Below are 23460 nucleotides of genomic sequence, written 5' to 3'. Positions count from 1 at the left end.
AAATCTTTCAGAGTAACAGTATAACTTTTCTAGAAATTAGTAGAAATGGAAGCCCAAAGAAAAAAGGGACTTACCTGACTTTCACAGCTAGTTAGTGTCTGAACTAGGACCAGAGCCAGGATTTTGGATTCTGTCTTCAGCTTTGCTATCTGTTTTAAAGAGGACAGCTTTTCTCTGAATAAAGATGCCCCATTATTGAGGGATTCTTCTACCTGTGTAGGAGATACTTTTGTACCTGCTCATTCTTTCAAAATAACATGCAGTCTGCCTTTTCCATTGTTTATTCAGAATGAAAAAGTGTAATTGGAGCCTTTTTTTTCCTTAACATTTATCCTAACATAGAAGTATAGGAACTGAAAAAGTTCATTAATTCTTGCTTACTATTTGCCTTTATAAAAGGCCCTGTCTAGAATATTAGATACAGACTTTTGCCCTCCTTTTCGTAAGACTAAAGAATTTTCCTATCAGTTTTTTATATTTTTGTTAAGCACGTTTTTATGCTGGGCATAAATCCTGCCTCGTGACTACTAGCTCACCTGTCAGATTGACTGCACTCTTATGAATGATTGTAAAAACATGATGGGAAGGCTTAGCACAGTATCTCATGTAGAGTTTAGCACTATCCCTACATTTTCTAAAGATTTAGTAACAGCTTCAAAATTCTAACTACGTTCATTGATGTCAGTTTTATACTTTTTTTTTGTTTTGAGGCAGAATCTTGCTGTCACCCAAGCTGGAGTGCAGTGGTGCGATCACAGCTCAGTGCCGCCTCAACGTCCCTGGCTCATGCAATCTTCCCACTTCAGGCTCCCAAGTAGCTGGGACCACAGGCACATGCCACTGTGCCCAGCTATTTTTTTTTTTTTTTGTACTTTTAGTAGAGACGAGGTCTCGCCATGTTGCCCCAGCTGGTATTGAACTTCTAGGCTCAAGCAGTTCTCCCACCTTGGCCTCCCAAAGTGCTGGGATTACCAGCACACCCAGCCATTGTTTTGTTCTTTAAATTAAAACAAAACAAAAAAGTCTCTGAGCTTAATTATATCTAAATTCATCCACATTGTTGATTTATAATTTCTTTGGTGACACCCTATGCAATTCAATTGGTTAGGAACATCTCTAGTACTATAGGTGGGTTGCTGTGACCATTTTAGTGTTACTTTGGACGTTAGAGTGTAAAGCACCAGCATCCGACAGTACAGATAAATCTACATGCTCTTCTACTCCTTCACTCTTCCCATAGTCACCTTAGTCAGATAGGCATATGGTTTTTGTATGTGTGTTTTAAATAATCTCTTAGAAAAGAGATTTTGTAAAATTTCTGAATGCCTTTCTCAGACTTTGGGGGAGGAGTAATGGGACTGAAAGGTACATGTACAAGGTCTAAAGAAATACCACAAATCATCTTTCTTTTCCTTCTCCAACCTGTAATGATTTTAAATGTGCCTGTATCACTTTTTTTTTCAGATCTTACTACAACATGTTATAAAACCATTAAAATGAGGAAAATTAATATTTTAATTTAAATAATATTTATATTTAAAAATACATAAATTAAATAATATATAACATTATTTAAGTAAATAAGTAGTGAATAGTTTCAAAGAGCATTCTTACAAGTACTCATAGTTATTTAAATTAATATATTTTTATAAGTAGCCTAGAAAGAACCCTGCATTTGTTATGAAAATGTGCCAATTTTGTAAGTATTAAAAATCACTGTCTTTAGCTGAATTACATATAATAGAAACACCAATATATCCACTTGTCACTGTTTAGGTGCTCATATTCCTTCCTTTAAAATTTTAACGTTTTCATATCTCTTTACTTAGAGAGATCTTTAATTTCAGAGACAATGATGAGTCATATTCTGTTTATACATCAGAAGATTAGTAATTGCTACTAATTTCCAGAAATTAAGCTTTTTTAAATGTCATTGTCCCTTCCTTTCTTTATCTCTGATTTTATCTATAGCAACAATAATTTTTTTTTAAAACTGGAAAGAAACCTCAATATAAGTATTCCTTTACTGAAAATAAAAATAAAAATTTTGGTATGCAGTCTGATCAAATTAATTAGTGGGTCATTATTCATTACAGCATTCCTTCAAAGATATGTTTCTCCAGCATATTTTTGTGTTGTAGTAACAACTCATTAGCTTCTTTTAATATCATAATTGACAAATTAATACCATCTTAACTATATGGGGTACAGTGATGTTTTGGTATATGTAAACAAGGTGAAATAAGTAAATCAAGCTAATTAACATGTCCATCATCTCACTTATTGTATTTTGGAGTGAGACATTTGGAATTTACTTTTTTAGCAATGTTGGATTATTATTAAGTATAATCACCCTAGGCTGGGCGTGGTGGCTCACGCCTGTAATCCTAACACTTTGGGAGGCCAAGGCGGGCAGATCACCTGAGGTCAGGAGTTTGAGACTAGCCTGGCCAACATGGTAAAACCCTGTCTCTACTAAAAATACAAAAATTAGCTGGGCATGGTAGCAGATGCCTGTAATCCCAGCTACTCGGAAGGCTGAGGCAGGAGTATGGCTTGAACCCGGGACGCAGAGGTTGCCATGAGGTGAGATTGCACCACTGTACTCCAGCTTGGGCAACAGAACAAAACTCTGTCTAAAAAAAAAAAAAAAAGTTTAGTCACCCTACTGTTCAATAGAACCCACAAACTTATTCCTCCTATGTAACTGAAACTTTGTACCCTTTGACTAACATCTCCCCATATCCCATACCCTACCTTACACCCACCACAACCCCAGTCTCTAGTAACCACTATTCTACTCTCTGCTTCTATGAGTTCAACTTGTTTATATTCCATATATAAGTGAGGTCATGCAGTATTTGTCTTTCTGTTCCTGGCTTATTTCACTTAGCATATGGATGTCCTCCAGGTTCATTCATGTTGCAAATGACAGAATTTCCTGGGGTTTTTTGTTTGTTTGTTTGTTTTTTTAAGGCTGAGTAGTATTCCAATATGTTTATATGCCACGTTTTCCATAAAGAAATAATCATTCGTTCCCTGAAGGAAACTTAAGTTTATTCCATACCTTGGCTGTTGTGAATAATGCTACAATGCCCATACTCTGGGTATGTGTGTATAGATACATAGATATGTGTGTGTGTGTGTGTGTATGTATGTATACATATATATGTGTGTATATATGTATACATATATATAGATATATATATGGATATGTACATAGACATGGGATTGCTGAATCATATGGTTATTCTATTTATACATTTTTGAGGAGCTTCCGTACTGTTTCCCATTGTGTCTATACTAATTTACATTCCTACCAACAGTATACAAGGGTTTCCTTTTCTCCACATCTTCATCAACACTTGTTAGCTTTCATCTTTTTTGTAATAGCCATTCTGACAGGTGTGAGATGATATCTCACTGTGGTTTTAATTTGCATTTCCCTAATGTTGAGCATTTTTTCTTAGACATATTGGCCATTTAAATGGAGAAATGTCCTTTGTCCATTTTTTAATTATTTGTTTTCTTGCTATTGAGTTGTGTGAGTCCCTTACGTATTTTGAATATTAACCCCTTATCAAGTATGGTTTGCAAATATTTCTCCCACACCGTGGCTTGTCTCTTCACTCTGTTAGATTGTTCCCCTTGCTGTGCAGAAGCCTTTTAGTTTGATACGATTTCGTTTGTCTATTTTTGTTTGTGATACCTGTGCTTTCAAGGTCATATCTAAAAAATGATTGCCTGGACCAGTGTCATGGAGCTTTTCCCTCATGTTTATTTCTGATAGTTTTACAGTTTCAGGTCTTGCATTTAAATCTTTAATCCATTTTTAGTATATTTTTGTATGCATTGTGAAGTAAGAATCCAATTCCATTCTTTTGTACGTGGATCTCCAGTTTTCCCATCACCATCTGTTGAAGAGACTTTTCCCCATTTTGTTTTCTTGTCACCTTTGTCAAAAATCAATTGGCCATAAATACATGGATTTATTTATGTCCTGTTCCATTGATCAGCATGTCTGTTTTTATGCCAGTTCATGCCGTTTTGATTTCAATTCCTTTAATATATTTTGAAATCAGGCAATGTGGTGCCCCCAGCTTTGTTCTTTTTACTTAAGATATTTTTGGCTCTTTGGGGTTTTTTAAAATTATTCTATATGAATTTTAGGATGGTTTATTCTATTTCTGTGAAAAATGACACTGGAATTTTGATAGGAATTCTGTTGAATTTGTAGGTCATTTTGGGTAGCATGCATATTCCAACAATATTATTTCTTCCAGTCATGAGCACAGGATAGCCTTCCATTTATTTGTGTTTTCTTCAATTTCTTTTATCAGTGTTTCATAGTTTTTAGTATATACTAATTATATATATATATTTAGTAAATACTAATAATATATGTGTATTGTTCATCTCCTTTGTTAAATCTTCACTGAAGTATTTTACTTTGTTTTTTGTCGCTTGTTTTTCTTAATTTCTTTTGGGTAGTTTGTTGTGAGTGTATAGAAATGTTACTGATTTTTTATGTTGATTTTGTATCCTGCAACTTTACTGAGTTTATCAGCAAAACAGTTTTTTGGTGTTTAGGATTTTCTGTGTATAAAATCGTGTCAGCAAACAGACAATTTCATTTCTTCCTTTCTGATTATCTTCTATTTTTTTTCTCTTGCCTAATTACTCTAGGTAAGATTTCCAGTAATATGTTGAAAAAAGTGGTGAGAGTGGGCCTTCTTACCTTACTCTTGATCTTAGAGGAAAAACTTTCAACTTTGCATCATTGAATATGATGTTAACTATGGGTTTGTCATATATATGGCCTTTGTTGTGTTAAGGTATATTCCTTCTATATGGAATCTTTTTAGAGTTTTTTCATGAAAGCGTGTTGAAATTTATCAAGTGCATTTTCTGCATCTTTTGTGGTGATCATATAGTTTTAAATTCTTCATTCTGTTAATGTGGTATATCACATTGGTTTTGTATGTTGAGCCATCCTTGCATCTCAAATGTAAATACTCTTTAATCATGGTGAATAATTCTTTTAATGTGTTGTTGAATTTGGTTTGCTAGTATTTTGTTGAGGGGTTTTTTTTTAATCTGTGTTCATCAGAGATATTGACCTGTAGTTTTCTTTTCTTGTAGTGTTCTTTTCTGGCTTTGTTATCAGAGTCATATTGGCCTTGTTCTTGGCCGTGTTCAGTGTTTTCTATGTAAAACAAGTTTGGAAAAATTCCCTCCACTTTGAATGTTTGGAAGAGTTTGAGAAGGATTGGTATTCTCAATCCTTCTTTAAATGTTCTTTAAGTGTTGGTTAGAATTCAGCTATAAAGCTGTCTTGTCCTGGGCTTTTCTTTGGTGGGAGACTTTATTAAGAACATTTAATATCCTTACTCATTACTGGTCTGCTCAGACTTTCTGTTTCTTCATGATTCAAGTTTGGTAAGTTGTGTCTGTATAGGAATTTATCCATTTCTTCTGGGTTATCTAATTTGTTGGTGTGTAATTGCTCATAGTAACTTCTTATGATTCTTTGCATTGCTGTGTTATCAGTTGTAATATCTCCTTTTATTTCTGATTCATTTGAGTCTTCTCTCTCCTTTTCTTAGTCTAGCTAAGGGTTTGTCAATTTTGTTTATTTCTCTCAAAAAACAAACTCAGTTTTGCTGATTTTTTCCTATTGTTTTTCTAGTCTCTATTTCATTTATTTCTTGCTCTGATCTTTTGTGATTTCTTCCTTCTGCTAATTTTGGGCTTAATTTGTTCTTATTTTTCTAGTTCCTTAAGGTGTAATATTAGATTATTTGAGAGCTTTCTTTTTTGATATATGTTTATTGCTATAAATTTCCCTCTTAGAATTGCTTTTGCTGCATCCCATAAATGTTGTCATATTTTGTTTTCATTTTTGTTTGTCTCAAGGTATTATTTTATTACCCTTTTAATTTCTTCTTTGTCTCATTGGTTGTTCAGCAACATGTTGCTTAATTTCCATGTTGTGAATTTCCCAAAATTTCTCGTTATGGATTCCTGGTTTCATGCCATTGGAATCGGAAGATGCTTGATATGATTCTAGTCTCCTTAAATTTGTTAAGACTTATTTTGTGGTCTAACATGATCTATCCTGAAGAATGTTCTGTGTGCACGAGAGAAGAATGTGTACTCTGTTGCTATAGGAGGGAATGTTCTATTTTATGTCTATGAGATCTATTTGGTCTAAACCAAGCTTGTCCAACTCATAGACCCTGAGCCACATGCAGCCCAGGATGGGTTTGAATGTGGCTCAACACAAATTCATAAACTTTCTTAAAACATTATGAGATTTTTTTTTGACAAATTTTTAAGCTCATCAGCTGTCGTTAGTGTTAATGTATTTTATGTGTGGCCCAAGACAATTCTTCTTCCAGTGTGGCCCAGCGAAGCCAAAAGCTTGGACACATTCTGTGATTTTGTGCTTCTAGTTGCTTGTTTTCGTATTAAGAACCAGACACTTCTCTCAAATCCTTTTTTTTAAAGATGGAGGTATAGATAAGTGAATTAAAGAAACAGTTAAAAAATAATAATTAGTGTTCTAAATTCTTCTTAACAGAACTTTACAGACTAGCATGGCAAAGCTTCTCTCCGATCTTAGTGTGGACAGTGTTCGCTGCAAGCCTGGGAATAACCTTACCAAATCACTCTTGAACATTCATGATAAACAACTTCAACATGACCCAGCTCCTGCTCACACTTCCATAATGAGCTATCTAAATAAGTTAGAAACAAATTACAGTTTTACACATTCAGAGCCACTTTCTACAATTAAAAATGAGGAAACCATAGAGCCAGACAAACCCTATGTTCTGTCCTCCAGAGGCCCTCAAAATAGTAACACTAGGGGCATGGAGGAAATATCTGCACCTGGAATTATTTCTGCCCTTTCAAAACAGGATTCTGATGAAGGGAGCGAAACTATGGCTTTAATAGAAGATGAGCATAATTTGGATAATACAATTTACATTCCTTTTGCTAGAAGCACTTCTGAAAAGAAATCACTTTCTAAGAGACTATCCCCTCAGCCACAAATAAGAGCAGCTACAACACAGCTAGTCAGCAACAGTGGACTTGCTGTCTCTGGAAAAGAAAATAAACTGTGTACACCTGTAGTCTGTTCCTCTTCAACAAAGGAAGCAGAAGATGCACCTGAAAAACTTTCCAGAGCGTCTGATATGAATGACACACAGCTCCTCAAGAAAATAAAGGAAGCAATTGGTAAGATCCCTGCTGCCACCAAGGAGCCAGAGGAACAAACTGCATGTCATGGCCCATCAGGTTGTCTTAGCAACAGCCTTCAAGTGAAAGGCAATACTGTCTGTGATGGTAGTGTTTTCACTTCTGACTTGATGTCTGACTGGAGCATCTCTTCATTTTCAACGTTCACTTCTCGTGATGAACAAGACTTCAGAAATGGCCTTGCGGCATTAGATGCCAACATATCTAGACTCCAGAAGTCTTTAAGGACTGGTCTTCTGGAGAAATGAATTCAGAAGAAAATCCATCAGGTGCTTCTTTTTAAAACTAGAACTTGGCTATATTGAATGTGTATTTCTCTTTAGTGAAGTGATGTTTTATATTATTAATTATGTGTGAAGTAATACATTGTACAAGTAGTAAATGTATTGTTGAGATACATTGACACTGAGGAGCTTATAAAAACAAGTCATCTTCAGAACTTGACAATTGCTACAAGAAGAAAGTTGTAGATAACTAGGAAATTATTGTAAGTAATGTTTTATTTCAGTACTTAGCAATTAGAGTTCTTTTATTAAGATGTATCTGCTGGATTAAGGGTTCAGGTTGAAATAGTTCTGTGGTTGTCCTAAAAGATAATGGGAAAAGAATCTCTAGATGTAAGTTTTTCTATTGAAACTAGAGGTTTTTTTTTTTCTGTTTCCATATACTTTTTTTTTTAATAGCAATGTGTTTTTATTAAACATGCTGTGTGCCACAGGCCAGTGTTGTTGGTGAAATATATAAACATTTATTTAAAGAGAAAAGTTACCAGTATCTACACCTCTTAAAAAACATTGATTGGTCTAAAAAATATATAGATAACATCCTAAATTAACATATGGCTTCTTAAAACTTGGGCACTTTTATTTGTTTTTATCCCAAATTCATGTTTTAAGGCCTTTAAAGAATAGTCAGACTGATAAAGAAGTGCTAACAGATAAGCTATAGTTTGGGAAATTTGTGGGTTTTTTTAAAATAACAAATGTTTAGTTTTGTCCTTATATTTAAACATGATGGAATTTGTAAATCTTGGCATTGATTTTAATTCTGCCTTTTTGGAAGAATTTTTTTTTTCCAGCATGTTAGCTGAGAATATTCTCTATTTTATAAATAATATGAAGTAGGTTGGTCTCTCTGCTTCTCCATACCAGGACTTCTTAGCTCAGTATCATCTCCCTTCATGTAAGCAGCACATTTTAACTCTTAGGAAGCTGAACATTGTGTTATCACTAATACTTTGTACAGGTTACCTGCCTACTCTAATTGTCTTTAGTACTTGGACAGGCTTTATCAATTTTTTTTATTTTATTATTATACTTTGGCTTTATCATTAAAGAGCGTTCTCCTAGTCCCAGAACCTCCTTGTGTTTTTTTTGTTTTTTTTTTTGTTTTTTTTTTTTTAGGTGTTAGTGCTACAGCATTTGAAGGAGCCAGCTGTAGTCTCTTTGATATGTTCAGATTTTCCAGATAGAGATTTAAGTCTAAAAACTTATTAAGTGAATTCTAAACTATTTCACACAAGAGTCCATTAGCATCTTTAATTTTATTTAGTATTCATGAATTAATTTATTGGCATCTTATTTGGAGGTAATAGGCCGCAACTCTTTAACAAATAAGTTCAGATATAAAAAATAATAAAAAAGGAAGAAAATTGTATCATCTATCTACTCCCAAATATTTAACTGTTATTCATATGCAAAAGTAAAATCTTAAGATTATATGGTAATACAAGAAGATAGTCCTATTTGGCCCTTAACATGGAACAGCCATCCTTATATGCAAAGGAAATTTTTAAACGCTGTGTGTTCAATTAATTAGTGGCTAATAATTTGATCAAGAAACAAATGAGACTAGAAATTTCTTCAGGGACCTTCAGCAGAAGCTTAGTATTTGATAAAAGACATGCACATGACTTGAAATAGGAACGTGCAAGAATTTGGTTAAATTTCAAGATGGAATATGAACCTAGCAATATGGATAGAATAGATAGTGAGTTTTCTAGAACTTTAGAACAGAAGGAAGCCAAGAGTAGAGGAGGACCTAGAAGAGAACTTCATTTGGATGAATACCTAGGATTTGGGTAATCCTGTGAACAGCCTTAAGTGTTTCCGCCTTAGAAAGTCAGTATCATCAAAATGTGGAGATTGGTTGAATTTGGTATATTAGGATGTACCGTGGTAGACCAACCTGACTGAAATAGAGGTGGGGAGAGGGTGGTAATAATAAATGAAGAAAACACAATTAGAAGATTTGGGTCAGTTGTGGAATGTCTTGAGCTCCAGGCTGAGGAGTATCCATTAAACATTAAGTCATTGAAGTATTTGGGGATCTGGTGGTGGTATTTTTTGTTTTTTTGGTTTTTTTCAGTTGAGGATTACCAGGCGAAGTTGGGTATTCTTAAAATGTCATAGAGTGATAGTAAATAGGAAGGATTAGAGGAGGGAGAGACTGGAGACCATTTAGAAAGCTGTTGCAGTAGTTCAGACATAATCCTTTGGCAATAGAAGTGAAAAAGGAGAGGCAAATTGAAGAAAATTTTTCAGTCAGCTGGGTGACTAAATAGGAACTACAGAGGATAGAAAAATCAAAGATGACTCCAAGGTTTTCAGTTTAATCAGTTTGAGACACACCGAGCAATGTCTAAAATGAAAAGTCAAGTTCTTAGTTAAGTTCGAAGTTGTCTTCGTTAGAATAAAAAGGGGAGAAGGAGAGTGTCCATTCTCAGTCGTCATCTTTAGATCATCTCAGCAGGAGTCAGCATTACTGCCTCACTGTAGTCTCAGAAAGGTCAGGCTGGTCCCAGATCCCAGCCCTCTCAGCCTTTTCAGATGTCCCAGAGTGCAAAAAGCGTATTAGTAGATCTCCAGAGTATCCCTAACCTCTGACACACTGAAATTCGTGTCTCCTGATAGGTATTGAGCATGGAATGAGAACCATCCTCTAGCATTTTGTCACTATTTTACTGTCTTTGATCTGTGGAGGTAATATACAACCCTTTACAATGAATTTAGTAGTTGTGAACACCACTGAAGATAAAAGGGAGAATCTGATGGTATTGGACCAAGTGTAGAGATCCTAGGGGCAGGGCTAAAGAACCAAAGAAGTACTTAGCACATTTTCTTCCCTTATTCGCACCATCCCTGGAATTTCGTAAATCTTTCAAAAACCTTTACTTTTCACTGATGGTGGCATTTTACTTGTCAAGCGCCTTAAAAGTGATAAAGGCCTGCTCCAAGTACATGGAAAGTAGGGCAGCATTGTAAAACGTGCTTAGGTAAAAAGGGCATGCAGCTTCATCACAGCTGACCAGGTAGGTAACTAGTGCTCACATTCCCTCAGCTAAAGATTCATTCACTCAATGAATGAAATGAAAGCTCTAATATGTGCCAGTTACTATTGTAGGCTCTGAGAAGACAACAATAAACAAGACAGACATTCTATCCTTAAAGAGCTTATGATACAGTGGGACACAAGCAAAGGAACATACAGTCAGTTCTTTGAAGAAAAATAAAGCAGGGTAAGGGAACAAAGAGTGATAACGCTGGCTTAAGTTTTAATTAGTAGGATAACAGGCCCCTTCTCAAAAATAATGTTTAAGGGTCCAGAATTTAAGCAACCACTAGGGAAAGTTGGGTTTGATTTGTAAGTTAACACTCCCTTAATCATTTTTCGAATGTTAGTTCTAGATTTCTTTCTGCTCAGAATTGCTTAAACATGTGGGTTCTAAGACTATAGCATACCTTAACACACACAGTACAAAGCCCCTTAACTTTTCTGGATGTATTAATATTACCACTTGTAGAGAACCAGGCACTATTTTATTTAAAGCTGTTGTCTTGAGCTGACCCTCCCATAGAATTACCAGAGATGATAAGATCTTAGACTTCTGAAGGGTTTAAAAGTTAACTTTGAAAGGACTACAGAAATAATCTCACTGTTATACTCAAAGAAAAGAAATGTTCTACAGTGATACTACTGGATACCTACTACTGGAAGATTCCAAGCACACCAGGGGTATTCCTTTTGCCTGGACCGCCTTTTGCCCAAGCTCCTCCTGACAAATTTTTATTTATTCTTGAAATCCACAGTACTACTTCTGTACCTTGTAGATACTTCTAGTGATGCCTTTATCAGTTTACATATCCACCTTTCCTACCCTCTACTCTTCTTGAGGATAGGGACCAGGATTGATTCATTTTCAACTGCCCTCATGACCCTTGGTGACTATCATATAGTTTATACTTAATAACTATTGTTGGACCTAACTAAATCTCTGCAGATGATGACCTAGGCATAACTTGATTTTCTGTTGGTGTTAAGTTCATGAAACAGCTTGTTAATAGCTTTATTACACACATCTAAGTTCCTAGCATTAGCCTCCCTGTGCCTTTTATTCTTTATTCAGTTACTAACTTCTGAAACCAAATTCACTTACTGGCAAACATTTGCACACTGCTGCTTGTGCTGTGGAGAAGCCACAGATTCTTAAATATTTAGGACATAAACTTTTCTTTTAACCATGACACTAATGCAGAGTAATCTGTCCCACCAGCCTGCCTCACCAGTTTTTGGGAGGGATGAATGTAAGCAAAGCACTGGAAAACTGCAGGGCACTGTACAGTCTGTGACTTATGACAATATTTAAAGAGTCCTCACCATCCTGCTTGCCCTCTTCTGATGTCTGCTAGTTTGTCAGTGAGTCCCTTAAAATGTAAATCCAGCAATGAACTTCAGATGTGATCTGATCCAGGCGGATGACAGTAAGATTGTCATTTTCTCTAATCTTGTAGTAGTTTTAAAATGGACAAAGGTTGAGTTGGCTATCTTAGCCATCACGCTGCAGATCATATTAGGGCTGTAGTTAGTTTCCCAATAATATTCACATTGTCATTCTTGGTGTTGAGTGGCACCATGTTAGGGCAGCTGGGGCAGGAAGTCACGGGTGGCCGTTTCCATCTAGCTAGACATGAGCATTTCCTTGAAGACTAAGGTTCTAACTAGATAAGTGGTCTCAGCTGCTTCTAAAGGAAGAGCTCAAGTTTACCACAAACTCTCAGTGCTTGTTCTCCTTGAAGCCAGGTCTGCTTTTAGAGGCCATGAATAATGAAATATGAAAATTAGCATGTGGAAACTGAAATCAGACATATTTAAAGACACTTGCTTAAGGCCGCACACCTAACATCTTAACCAGATGTTGTGATTCTCAGTTGCCTTTCTTCATTATGTTGTCTTCCTGACAGCTCAGTCTCATGACCACTGGAAACTTTAGGGCTCCAAATCTGTCACCAGAACCTAGCTCTGTGCCGTTCTGTCTATACTAGCATGGTCTAATAATAAGGAATTCCCTCTGGGATTTATTGTGAGGATTAAATAAAATCACGTGAAAATGTTTTGCAAGCTACAAACATTAAGTGGATGATAATGATTACTAATTACATGTAGTTGGTCTATGTGTATGTATGTGTGTGTACTATAATAGACACTTAAGGTCTTACTTTTGCTTTATTAAAGGCACACAATGTTCTTAAAATCTGTTTACCATGTGGCATAATGCTAGTAAAACAATTTCCCCGCCTGTCACTTGGCCATTTCCACCAAAGTCATTACTAAAACTCGTTTTAAAGTAGACAGGTTTTTCTCCCATCGACACTGGCATTTAAAGTGAGCTCTGACATTTCCAGGACCCCAGCATTATCTTCTGCTCAGCCCAAGGGTAAGAGGGCTCATTTCTCCACAGAAATCTCAAGAAGACGTGGAGAAGAACACCAGCTATCCAAGAAGAAAACTCAGTCCCTTTTGGAGCAAGAGACTTACACGTTTGTTCAAATCTATAACAAGAAATGTTGTCAGCCGCTGAGTAGGGAGCACACGGCCAAGGTACATATTTTCATCCCACCATCCTTTCCAGATTATTTTGCACTTGGCTGTGAGCTCTAGGCCCAGAGTGGGGTAAGAGACCAGATTCAAATATTTTAAAAGTAAGGAGCTCCAAAACAAGCAGAACAGACCTTCTTGGAGGGTAGTAGTTTGTTTGAGGTTTGGCAAGAAGAAAATAGTAAAGGCAAAGTAATTTTCAAACCTAGAGCCTCAATGGATTAAGAGAAAATTAATCTTTTCTCTTTTTATTAGGTCAGTCAATATGATTAGACTTGCCATCTTAGGATAGGGTGATGGAGTGATTGAAGATGAGACAAAAACTAGAGCAAATCAGTAAATCACATTTGAAAAAATAGGTCTTCACAATTTAGAGCAGTGAGCTATATTCTAACATCACCCCTCCCCAACACAAAGCTTGTGATCATTGTTTCACTACAGACTCAGTCCACCATCACTATCTCTCCCCTCCCCATATCCCAACCAGTCTACAAATCTGTCTGGTTAGATTTTAAAAATAATGGATGACAAAACACTTAAAGCAACTTCTCTCAACTCCTAACATACCCAGAAAGGGTATGAGAATTTAAATTATAGTTTTGTATTATATCTTTGGCCAAAATTTGAGAAAATGCCATGGTATATTATTGATTAATATAAAACACTTAAACAGGCAATGATAAGTTGGTGGGAAAATTCACTTGAACAACATGGTGCATTAGAAGAGCAAGAGCAGTGGATCAAGAGTCAGGTGACCTAGTAATTTTGTCTTTATGTGTTATGTGACCTTCATTCATTTACAATTTATTGCTGCCTGCCGTGTGCTACATACTGAGCATTTAAGGACAAATAAGACAGTGTGCCTTTGAAGGGCCTAGAGCCCCAGTGCCTCCCAAATGAGGAGATACGATCTCAAAGACTCATTCCAGCTCAAAAGGCTAAATTTTCCAAGAAGAAAGATCGCAACACCAAAGGAACTAGCCACGTGGCTTTGGTATGTCCTCCTACCACGTTGGTATCTTACAGAATTTTAGCTTTGGGTTGCTCTTTCTTTTTTTACTTTATTTCCTTCTTTCTTTCATACTAATGTCATGGGTGCTCTCCATATTTATTTTTCTTCTTCTTTTAATTTCGAAGAGTGTCTTTATATGGTAATTTTGAGGACTTGAACATTTTTCTTTTACCCTCACATTTAAATTAAATAATTTACACTGGTTCTTAATGTGAAGATGGTAATATAAAGTGGCCCTTTTCCCCCTTTTGCAGAAACTAAGAAGAGTACAACTCCATCTGCAGGGGAAACAGGGAGAGAGCTCTAAAACCAAACCACAAAGTAGCTAGAAGGACTGAAAAAGCAGGAGTTATCAAGCAGGAGTGCATAGGAGAGGAAACAGTGGATGCTATGACTCCAGATAGCAGAAAAGGCTAGCAGACTACATTTCTCGAAGAAAAATGGTTTACCCAGAAGTGAAAAGGGTTTTTTTTTAATTTTTTTTTTATTGATGAGATCTCGCTCTGTCGCCCAGGCTGGAGTGCAGTGACATGATCAAAGCTCACTGTAACCTCAAACTCCTGGGCTCAAGGCATCCTCCTGAATAGCTGAGATTACAAGAGTGTGCAACCACGCCCACCTAATTTTTTTCTTTTTTTTTTTTGTGGAGACAGGGTTTCACCATCTTTCCCAGGCTGGTTTTGAACTCCTGGGCTCAAGCAATCCTCATGCCTTGGCCTCCCAATGTGCTGGGATCTCAGGTGTAAGCTACCATGCCCAGCCAGGAAAAGTTTTAAATCCTTAGTTTGTAACAATGGGGAGAGGATCCATGGGCTTTACATAGATTTTATGTTTAGAGACGGAGCACAGGTGCCTATTCCCAAGTGCAAGAATAAACACCAAACATAGTAATGCAAAAAACCCTGAATATTAAGGAAAATTCCAGTCCTCCTTACAAGCTTGCTGCAAATAGCTGATCTAAGAAAACTTTTCTTAACTGCTTCAAAAAAAGTCACCAAGAAAGACCAGCAGAGGATCTGTACTAAAATATTTTTAGGAAATAGGGGAAATAAATAGGAAAATATGACTGTAAACTAAAACCACTTATCAGGAAAACATTGCCATGAAGTAGACAAAAGTTTGTGACTAAGTATTTGGTCATGAATGTTTATAACTGAATGAAACAGCTATTTATTGAAACCAAGAGCACTGAGCAGAGAAGCAAGAGTCTAGGGCCAAGATGATCTGATAACAGGAGGGGATGAAGCAGGAGTTGGCAGAACTTAGGGAAAAGATGGAAGGACACATTACACCATCTCAGAAATGAAGGCAAAATTGAAAGCAAGTCAAAGTAAAATAGATTAAACATAATAGTTTTGATACAAAATTATAGGTTCAAACTTGTCCTCCCTTCAGCGCTTTACTTACTACACTATTGCCTCCCAGCTCTAAGCATGGCTTCTAAGAAATGTGTCATGGAGCAGATCCTTGTTGCTTTGTAGGTGACATAATTTTCCCCTCTAGAAGCCTGTAGAATTTTCTCTGGCTTTGATCATCTTAAATTTCACTCTAATGGGTATGGGAGGTTTTGATCTTTAATGTCACCTGTTAATGCTCTGTGAGCTGCTTAAATCAGTGGTCTTGCATATTTTTCTAATTCTGGAAAACTTCAGTCATTATTTCTTTAAATATTTCCTACTACTACTTTCTTTTTCTCTCTCCTATGATTTCTATTACACTTCCATTTGAAACTTTCATGTCTCCTTTTTTTTTTTCATTTCTTTGTCTATTCTTAACTCTTCTGGAGGAAGTTTCCTGATGTGATCTTTCTATTTATTTATTTGAGACGGAGTCTCACTCTGTCGCCCAGGCTGGAGTGCAGTGGTGCAATCTTGGCTCACTGCAAGCTCCGCCTCCCATGTTCACACCATTCTTCTGCCTCAGCCTGCTAAGTAGCTGGGACTACAGGTGCCCGCCACCACTCCTGGCTAATTTTTTTGTATTTTTAGCAGAGATGGGGGTTCACCGTGTTAGCCAGGATGGTCTCGATCTCCTGACCTCATGGTCCACCCGCCTCAGCCTCCCAAAGTGCTGGGATTACAGGCGTTAGCCACTGCACCCGGCCTGATGTGATCTTTCATCTCATTCATTGGTTTTTCAGCTATCCCTATTCTGCAAATAAACTCATGTGTTGAGTTCTTAATTTCAACTGTTATATTATTCATACAGTATTTTTTTTATAATTGCTTGTTCCTGCTTCATATTTCCAATACTCTCCCTTATCTTGTTAAATGTGTTTATTATGTGTATTTTAAATTCAGGCCTCTCTGGTCCATTGATTCTGATAGCTTTAGCATGGACTGTTAAACATGTGCACATGGTTTATATCATTATTTTCCCCTGTAAGCTTACATTACCTTGGGGAGTATCAGCTACCTGGACAGATAATGTATACCTGGAATGGAGACAAATCCAGAATCCAACTGAGACCCTTCTGATGAGTTATTGAGTGTATGTGATGTGAGGTGGTGGTTGTAGTGATAGGAAATACTCCTTAGAGTGTTGACCTCTGTCACTTCAGTCTAGGTTTGATCATTCCCTGTTTCCTGTATCTTTTTTTTTTCCTGAGCTCTACTCATTTTTCAAGAGCTTCCTCCCATAGGATTGGGACAGAGATTAGGCCTGCTCAAGAGTCAAGACATTCTTCTGCACCTGTTGTTAGCCGCTCTTCAAGCCCTGCCATAGGCAACTCAAATACTCAGTGGCACTGGCCTGAGTACTGCTCTTCTGCCCCCCAGAAGTGAGAGGTGAGCAATGACTCACTCAGAACAATGTGGGGGGAGAAGAAAAATGCAGGGAGAATGATGTCCCCCAGCCCACCTTCTGCCTGGCCACCTTCTATTTTAGGCTGACGTTTCCTATATACCCACTGGTAACCAATCACTTCCTGTCTCCCCAAAGGTTTCTCAGTAGTTTTATGGTATATTCTGTTATCCGTTATTAACTTGCCTGTCACTTCTGTAGCATTTCCATGGTGGGTTCTGAAAGACTAGCAACCCAGGTTCATTTGCCATCTTGTGCTCCCCACTGATGTGTAATGTTACCTCTGCGTCACTCACCCAGTTCCCCTTTATCTGTGGGTCTGTTTATTCTCCCTCTCATCTGTTTTACCTGTCTCTGTGCAATACCATACTTTTAATTATTGCAGATTTATAATGTCTTCATATCAGGTAAAATGATCCTTTCTCCCCCCATTCATCTGCAAAATTGTCTTTGTCTATGCTTGGGCCTTTACTCTTCTGTGTGAGGGACCAGTTGGTCAAATTCTGTGACAAATTCTCTTGAGATTTTATTAGACTTGCTTAGAATTTATAGGTTAATTTGGAGAATTGCCATTTTTATTATATTGAAACCTCCAACCCATTAATATTGTATAATGCTCCATTTACTAACTCCATAAAAATCTTGTTAAACTTTTATAGAATTTATTCCTAAGTACCTTACAGCTTTTGTTACAGTTGCACATCCCAGGGTTTTTTTTTTTTCTTTTTTTCCACAATGAAAAGACCTTTAGTTTGTTCCTAATCACATAAAAGTAAATCCCACCTGAAATCCCGCCATCATGAGATTAACGAGTTGGTTATCCTTTTAAGCATTCTTTATACATACACATAAAAATACACAAGTAATTCTATATATATATATATATAGGATCATATCATGCTTGCTATTTTTTTCATCAACACCTTCTCTCACCACCTTCTCTCTTCATACTAGTCCTTTTCCCACTCCCTAGCCACACACCTGTAACCTATCTTCATAACCTAATGGGTGATTGTCAGTGTTTTCTCCATGCTCATTAAGTCATATAGGTCCATGATTTATATAGACTTCAGAGAGAGCTGATTGTTGTTTCACAAAAGTGGGATCATATTTAACTTTTCTGTATTTTGATTTTCTGACTTAGAAGTACCTTAGGGAAATCCCTCTGGATGACTAGGAAGTCATCTAGTATGGATCTAATTTATTCTCTTCAATGGCTAGTTAGTATTCCATGATATGGAAATATTGTATAATGCATAATTCATTCAACCATTTTGTTCAGTTATATATAACAGAAAATAGCTATTTTAAGTAGAAAGAGATTTAACGTAGGGAATTTGGGACTTATGAAATCACTGGAAGTGCCCAAGTAGTAGCCTCTAGGCTGGGCCTCAAAGAATCATGCCCACAACAGTCCTACAGACCGTTCTCTCCAAGAGAACTGCTGTCTCTGTCACATTCCAGAAGCTGCTGTTCCAGCTGCTCGCTTCAGAATCACACTACCTTAGCTGCAACTTGAGGATCAGGAGGCTACCACAGGAACTTTTTACTCCAGACCTACATTGTGTCTGTCAGATCTGCACTAGTGCATCTGGAAAGATTAAATCACAATCTAAAGTCCTAGCTTTGAGGGAGAGTTGGAAATATGTCTTTAGCTTTCCAGCCTCTGCAAAATAGAAAGACACACAAGAAAGGGGTTAACCAAACAGAGAGTGGGCCAATCTACCAAATCTATTGCTGTGAGCATTCACTTTGTTTCCAGTTTGGGGTCTCCTATCAACACTGTCACACAATTGCCGTATGACCTCATGTGTGTGTCTACTGCTATTTCTAAGGAATAGAGTCCCAGGAGTAGAACTGCTGAGCTAAAAGATATACTTATTTTAAAAAATAGATCTTGCCAAATTGCCTTCTAAAGAGGTTGTAACACTTTACACTTCTGCTATAAATGTGTGAAAATTTCCTTCCTATATACCACCAGCAATAAGCAATAGATGCTGTGGCTTGTCGTGTGTGTGTGTGTGTGTGTGTGTGTGTGTGTGTGTGTTTGAAAAATAATACTTTTTATTATGGAGAATTTCAAGCATGCACAAAAAAGGCAAATAGCCTAGTGAACTCCCGTGTGTCCATCAGCCAGCCCAATAACCATGGCCAAACCTGCCCCATCCAATTCCTTCTGTTTCATTTTGTTTTAAAGCAAGTTCCTGATGCCTTATTATCTCATCTGTAAATATAAGTATAAATGTATTTCTAAAACACAGGAACAGAAAACCAAACACCACATGTTCTCATAAGTGGGAGTTGAATGATGAGAGCACATAGACACAGGGAGGGGAACATCACACACCGGGGCCTGTCGGTGAGTGGAGGACAAGGGGACGGAGAGCATTAGGACAAATACCTAATGCATGTGGGCCTAAAACCTACATGATGGGTTGATAGGTGCAGCAAACCACCATGGCACATGTATACCTATGTAACAAACCTGCACGTTCAGCACATGTATCCCAGAACTTAGAGTAAAAAATTTTTTTAAAAAAATAAGCACAATATTATCATATCTAAAAAATTAACAATAATTATTCATTAAATAGTTAGCTAGTATTTACATCTAATTTGAGGTACACAAATAAAGGTACACAAGTTGCAATTGATTAGTCTTTTATGTCTCTTTTAACAAATTGTCTCCCCTGCCATATTCTTTTTCCTCTATACAATTTATTTTTTGAAGGAACCAAGTTTTTGGTGCTGTAAAGCTTCACAAATTCACAGTCTGAATTTTGCAAGATGCATTTCTATGTTTTGGTGGAAGATTTTCCTCATCCTTATTGCCTGTGAATTGTTAATGGAATCTAAAAGCTTGATCAGATTCAGGTTTGATTTTTATGGCAAGAAGAATTCAAAGGCAGTGACTGTTTCTCGATCAGGAGTCACATAATGTTTGGTTGTCTCCCTCTTTGTGATGTTAACAACCATTGATGCTCAGTAGCCAGATCTATTAGTTCAGTAGGATTGCAAAATGGTGACAGTCTAAATCTACTCTTTTTCATTTATGAGGTGTACTGTCTATCGAGAAAAATTTTCTCACCTCTGCTGTTTGGTTACCCAATGGTATAGTTCATATAAATAAGGCAACATAAGTGCTTGATTCTTTCCCATTATTTACCAGTTTTCAAAATAATGAATTGGTTCCTTAGCATCCTTTAATGATGACTGGGTTTTTTAAGTATCATTATGAAGTAATGGATTAAACTTCTTTGATGTGTTTCAATCCATTGCAGTTATGATTTTCATTGATACTTACATTGTCCCATGTTTGATCTTTGGAAGCTTTACTATGTCTGTTATTATGTTTGCCAGTGTGATGGGGATTGAGTGATTTTTTTGTTACTTTTATTTTTATTTCTCTGATTTCTAGTGAACTTGAATCATATTCATATGTTTGTTGGGCCTTTTGATACTACTAATTAGTAGGTTGTTTGTATCCTTTGCACAGTTTTCTAATCAGTTGTGTTAGTTGTTAGTCACCGTCTTATCAGTTTTTAAGGGTGCTTTGTATAGAAAGTGATCCTTTGTATGAATATAGTAGCACAAACATTTTTTCAGACACATTGACTGCTATTAACTTTGTTTATAGTACTATTTGCCATACCAAAAAAGTGATTTATAAATGGCTGAGTATGCCTATCTTTTATTTTATAGTTCTTGGTAAGGAAAGTCTCCTCAAACCATAGTGTGTACATATAATCTCCCAGATATTTTTCTTCAACTTAAAATTTTTTTTACGTTTAAATGCTTAATATATTTGTATTTATTTTTTAGTGTAAGATGGCAGTTCAACACTTTTCTTCCAGTTGTGTCTGCATAGTAAAAAAAAAATAGTTCAACTTTTTTCCCATTGAACTACCACTTTGACATACATTTAAATAATAACTACAATGTAATCATTAATTATTTATTCTGTTCCAGAAATATATTTTGTATTCTTACTAATGCTATATTGAATTGAATTTATAAGTGTTATAGTATCACTGATATCTTAATAAGCCCCCCTGTATACTCTTTCTTCTTTTTTTTTATTTTTATTTTTGAGATGGAGCTTCTCTCTTGTTGTGCAGGTTGGAGTGCAATGGCATGATCTCAGCTCACCACAACCTCCACCTCCTGGGTTCAAGGGATTCTCCTGCCTCAGCCTCCCAAGTAGCTGGGACTACAGGCTCTTGCTTCCATGCCCGGCTAATTTTTTTGTATTTTTAGTAGAGACAGGGCTTCACCGTGTTAGCCAGGATGGTCTCGATCTCCTGACCTCATGATCTGCCTGCCTCAGCCTCCCAAAGTGCTGGAATTACAGGCGTGAGCCACTGTGCCTGGCCTGCTCTGTCTTCTTATATTTTTCATAGTTTTACTAGCTATTCTTTGGTATTCTTTCTTTATATAAACTTTAGAATCATTTTATCTAATTCCAATAAAAACTCTGTTGAAATTCTAATTGGAACTACATTAAATTAATGTATTAAAATTTCTAGAATTAACAGTTTTATATTAAGTATTTTCTTCCAGGTACATGATATGACTTTAAATCTATTCAAATATTTTGTGTCTTTTAATAGTTTTTCCCCAATTAAAAAAAATATAAGCCTAGAGTTGATCTTGTTAAATGTATAAGTATTTAAAACTTTTGGCACTATCTTAATCTGAATAGATTTTTATTAGCAACATGAATTATTATGTAAACATAAGAAAGAACTTTCCAGATAGAATGTCCAGTTGCTGGAATTCGTAAGTGAGTTGAAGGCTCCCTCTCATTTTACCAGGAAGGAAAAATGGATATACACCTTTCTAAGACTGTTCAGTTATGGTCTTGCTGAGAGATAAGGGGAAGGACCAGAGGAGCCCTGAAAGACCTACTCAGAAAAGGAATCTGGAATGTTGCTGTTTTAGGCAGCCTCCTAATGTCAGGCTTCTGTTCATGTGAGGGCTGTTGACTTAATTAGCCAGTTTTTCCAGTGGGTACATGGGTGTGTGGGAGACCATTATAAAACATGCTGGGATAATTCAGAGCAAAAAATTCCCAAAGTATTTCTTCTGTTTTCTTTCTTTCTTAAAAATTCCACCTTACTGTTATGATATTGTTTGGTTGTTTTGTTTTTGCAATTAATAGCTTTTTCTTTCCACAGATAAGTCATGCAATAAATGTATTTGTTAACCCACATCGTGCCAAGCTCTCCATTTATTGCTTGGATATATAGAAAAAGCCAGACCTAGTCCTTGTCCTCAAAGGCTTGCAGTCTATTTGAGGATACACAAATGGATTACTCAGTATGAGGCACATGTTATTGGAGCACAGAGGAGAGACATCTTAATCAAACTGGTGAAGTTCAGTCAGTTTCACAGATAAGGGATCATTCAAGCTTGGAAAAGACGAATGATTCCTGAACTACCATGGCATGTTCAGAAAATAGTGAGGTGCTCCCACGGCTGGAGTTGACGTTACGATGAGTAGCTAAAGAAGAACCCAAAAAAAGATCAGGAGTTTGGTCAGCTACAGGCTTTTACAGAGGAGACTCCCGTTAACAGATTTATGTTGAAGAAAATCATTCTATCAGTGTGGATTAGAGGGACAAGACTGATGACAGGAAGCCCAGTTGGAAGGCTGCCACAATAGCCTAAGGGGCAGGTAAGGCAAGTGGTAGTGAGAACTGGGGAGGAGAGGAATTTGCCATCTGCATAGGTAGGAAATCCCATGGGCAACTGATGAGGCAAAGGGAATGCAGAAAGACCCAGGTTTCTGGCCAGGACTGCTGGATGGGTGTCAGTGTCATTAACCTGGGAGCCAGGAGGCTGGGCAGGTTTCCTGGGGATGAGGGGAAGAGGGCAATATTGGACATGAATTCCAGGTGAAGAAGTCCAAAAGCTGAGTACTCAGAAGAAATGGACTAGAGATTTACATTTGGGGATCATTGGTGGTATCTGACACCATGTGAGGGCATGAGATGGGTTAGGAAGCATGCAGAGCTAGGGTGGAGTACTCAAGGCTTAGTTCATGTTCTCGTATACCAACAGCAGTTATCAAAGACAACTTAAGCTAGCAGATGAATGCTTTCTACAACAGAACTAAGAACCTCTGATAAGTTTTTAATTCAGAAGCTAAACTGATTAAACAATAAACATCTTAAAGTCAGAAAAGCTAATAAGTAAGCTCTTTCCATTTATACTTCTACTCAAGTACTACTTGTTAAAATAACTTCTGACTTTGTTAATAAACAATTATAAACATGAATGCAAAAAACTAGATGAAAATGTACTGTTGTCCCGGCATGATGGGTCAGGCCTGTAATCCCAGAACTTTGGGAGGCCAAGGAGGGCAGATCACTTGAGGTCAGGAGTTTGAGACCAGCCTGACCAATATGAGGAAACCCAATCTCTACCAAAAAAACAAACAAACAAACAAAACAACCTACAAAAATAAGCCGGGCATGGTGGCAGGCACCTGTAATCCCAGCTAC

The 23460-nt window shown here is 36.8% G+C and overlaps 1 protein-coding gene across 7 annotated transcripts in view; it reads left to right on the top strand.

The window, feature by feature from the left end:
- Positions 1-8623, top strand: part of CCDC14 (coiled-coil domain containing 14) — a 45227-nt gene extending 36604 nt beyond the window's left edge. For 5 of the 7 annotated variants that reach the window (XM_030801765.1, XM_030801763.1, XM_030801760.1 and 2 more), the window contains one exon: positions 6584-8623. In XM_030801765.1, the coding sequence (XP_030657625.1) occupies positions 6584-7514 (931 nt within the window). In that variant the 3' untranslated portion in view covers positions 7515-8623. The remainder of the gene's footprint in view (positions 1-6583) is intronic. The other 2 variants (XM_030801761.1, XM_030801766.1) reach the window with 2 other exon arrangements.
- The last annotated feature ends 14837 nt before the right edge of the window (positions 8624-23460 follow it).

Source organism: Nomascus leucogenys, chromosome 21 (assembly GCF_006542625.1).
Source record: "Nomascus leucogenys isolate Asia chromosome 21, Asia_NLE_v1, whole genome shotgun sequence".
Classification (NCBI taxonomy): domain Eukaryota; kingdom Metazoa; phylum Chordata; class Mammalia; order Primates; family Hylobatidae; genus Nomascus; species Nomascus leucogenys.
This window is presented reverse-complemented; position numbering and strand designations above follow the sequence as displayed.